The sequence below is a fragment of the Buceros rhinoceros genome, unplaced genomic scaffold (assembly GCF_000710305.1).
Source record: "Buceros rhinoceros silvestris isolate BGI_N320 unplaced genomic scaffold, ASM71030v1 scaffold2166, whole genome shotgun sequence".
In the NCBI taxonomy this organism is placed as follows: Eukaryota; Metazoa; Chordata; class Aves; order Bucerotiformes; family Bucerotidae; genus Buceros; species Buceros rhinoceros.
In genome coordinates this window covers 20,541-22,209 of record NW_010417921.1, presented here as the reverse complement: position 1 = coordinate 22,209, position 1,669 = coordinate 20,541, and the positions used below count along the sequence as shown (strand labels likewise).

The window sequence follows — 1,669 nt, the reverse complement described above, 5'->3', positions numbered from 1 at the left end:
CTCTTTCCTTAACAATGGTATGTGTTTCTGGTTTGACACAGTTAAAATCATTATAGCTCTCTACAGTTACTTACTGCAGAAGTGAAGTAAAACATTCAAGAATTTTAATTCAAACAATGTGTATATAGAGGAGGTTGCTTATCCCTATGATTGTGTAAACAAATTTTAATTTACTAACCCCGTGCAATTGAAGTGTGTATAAACATACCAATACATACTTAAGCTGAACTGGATGTTACAGCTGAGCTGTCCATGGGATAGCCTCTTTTCTTCATTTAGATAAACCCCACAAAAAACCCGAGAAAGATTGGTGCTGGCATTTTTCTGTCTATATGGGTTGGAGGTATAAGAAAACCCACCTAAGGCCTAAAATTTAATTTGTACTAAGTTATTATTCCTTTCTGTACCTATTTTGTCTGATGAGTTAGTGATGGAAAGTTAAGATCAAACAGCAGTGCCTCACAGCAGGCATGGGTGAACCTGGGGAGAGACCAAACTGCGTTCTCTAGTGCTTGCTGGCAAACAGAGTAATGCCATTTAGGACAAGTTTTTGTGTCTCAGGATATTAAATGGGCCAGTCTTATGCTGGGACAAGAAGTATATCAGGTAAAAGTAGTATGAAATTCTGTGAAGTCTTTTAAGAGGTTTGTGTGGTTTTTTAATGTTGCTATGGATTGTTTACTCTGGGGAAAAGTTGCAGTGCCACGTGGCCCAGAGAAGACTGTTGTCTCATGTAGTTATGTAAACAGATTGAAACGCATTGGTTTATTTTATGGGTGGCAAGTGATCAAGCTATTGCTTTGCCTTTGTGTTTTCTTCCCTTTTTAAAGCTTTGCAACAGGGAGGCAGCAGGAAAACTATAATTATGCAGTTTTATATACTTTCATCAGCACAATTAAACTGAAAATAACAAATATCTGTGTCTCTTGCATTTTTGTGACAGATTGAAAAATACCCTGTCCAAGACACAGGAGTACCAAAAGGTAAGTATTGTGAATTCTGACTATTCAGGCATCATAGATCTGTGCTGTTACGTGCATTAAGACCATAGTGTAATCCAACAGATGGAAATACTCTTTTTCCTAGATGTTTATGTTTTAAATGTAGTGTCATCTCCTGTATTTTTAAGGTCAGTTTGATGTAAGTGTATAACTTCTGAAATTTCCTTCCAAAGATCATTTTTGGTCGAAAAGTCAGTCTAAAATTATCCTGAGAAGATCTTGGTTCTCAATCTGGAAGGACAATACAGTGGTGCCATCAAAAAAACGGTGTTCAGAGAAGAGATGGTAGAGACATGATCATGTTCGAAGGTGTTTCTGAAGAGATTACCAGTGCCTTCACTTTATTAGAAATATAATCTAGAAATACCTACCAGGTATTTTGGCCGTGATTGCATTCTCAGCCTATAACAAATTAACTCTTCGTGCTGTCTTGTACCTTCAGCAGGTATTAATACCACCTAATTGGGAACCTAATGTAGGTCCACTCTGCACAAGTCCCTTCCTCTCATCACTGAAAATGGAGTGAGGGAGTGCAGGTTCTGTATTGAACTGAAGACAAATACTTGGATTACACGGTGTGAATATCCCCTTTATGGTTTCCTTGACATGGGGGCTGAGTTGTTTTGTCATCCCAGACTTCATGATTAGCTTTTGTCCAGGGAATGCAT

General features: G+C 37.9%; 1 protein-coding gene across 1 annotated transcript in view; it reads left to right on the top strand.

Moving 5' to 3' along the window:
* The window catches only part of EDARADD (EDAR-associated death domain), a gene marked incomplete at its 5' end in the record, with an annotated part of 10,261 nt that overhangs the window by 122 nt on the left and 8,470 nt on the right, over positions 1-1,669 (top strand). The window contains 2 exons of the mRNA XM_010138320.1: positions 1-17; positions 944-983. The exon at positions 1-17 is cut by the window's left edge and continues 1 nt beyond it. Coding sequence (XP_010136622.1) covers positions 1-17; positions 944-983 — 57 coding nt within the window. The remainder of the gene's footprint in view (positions 18-943; positions 984-1,669) is intronic.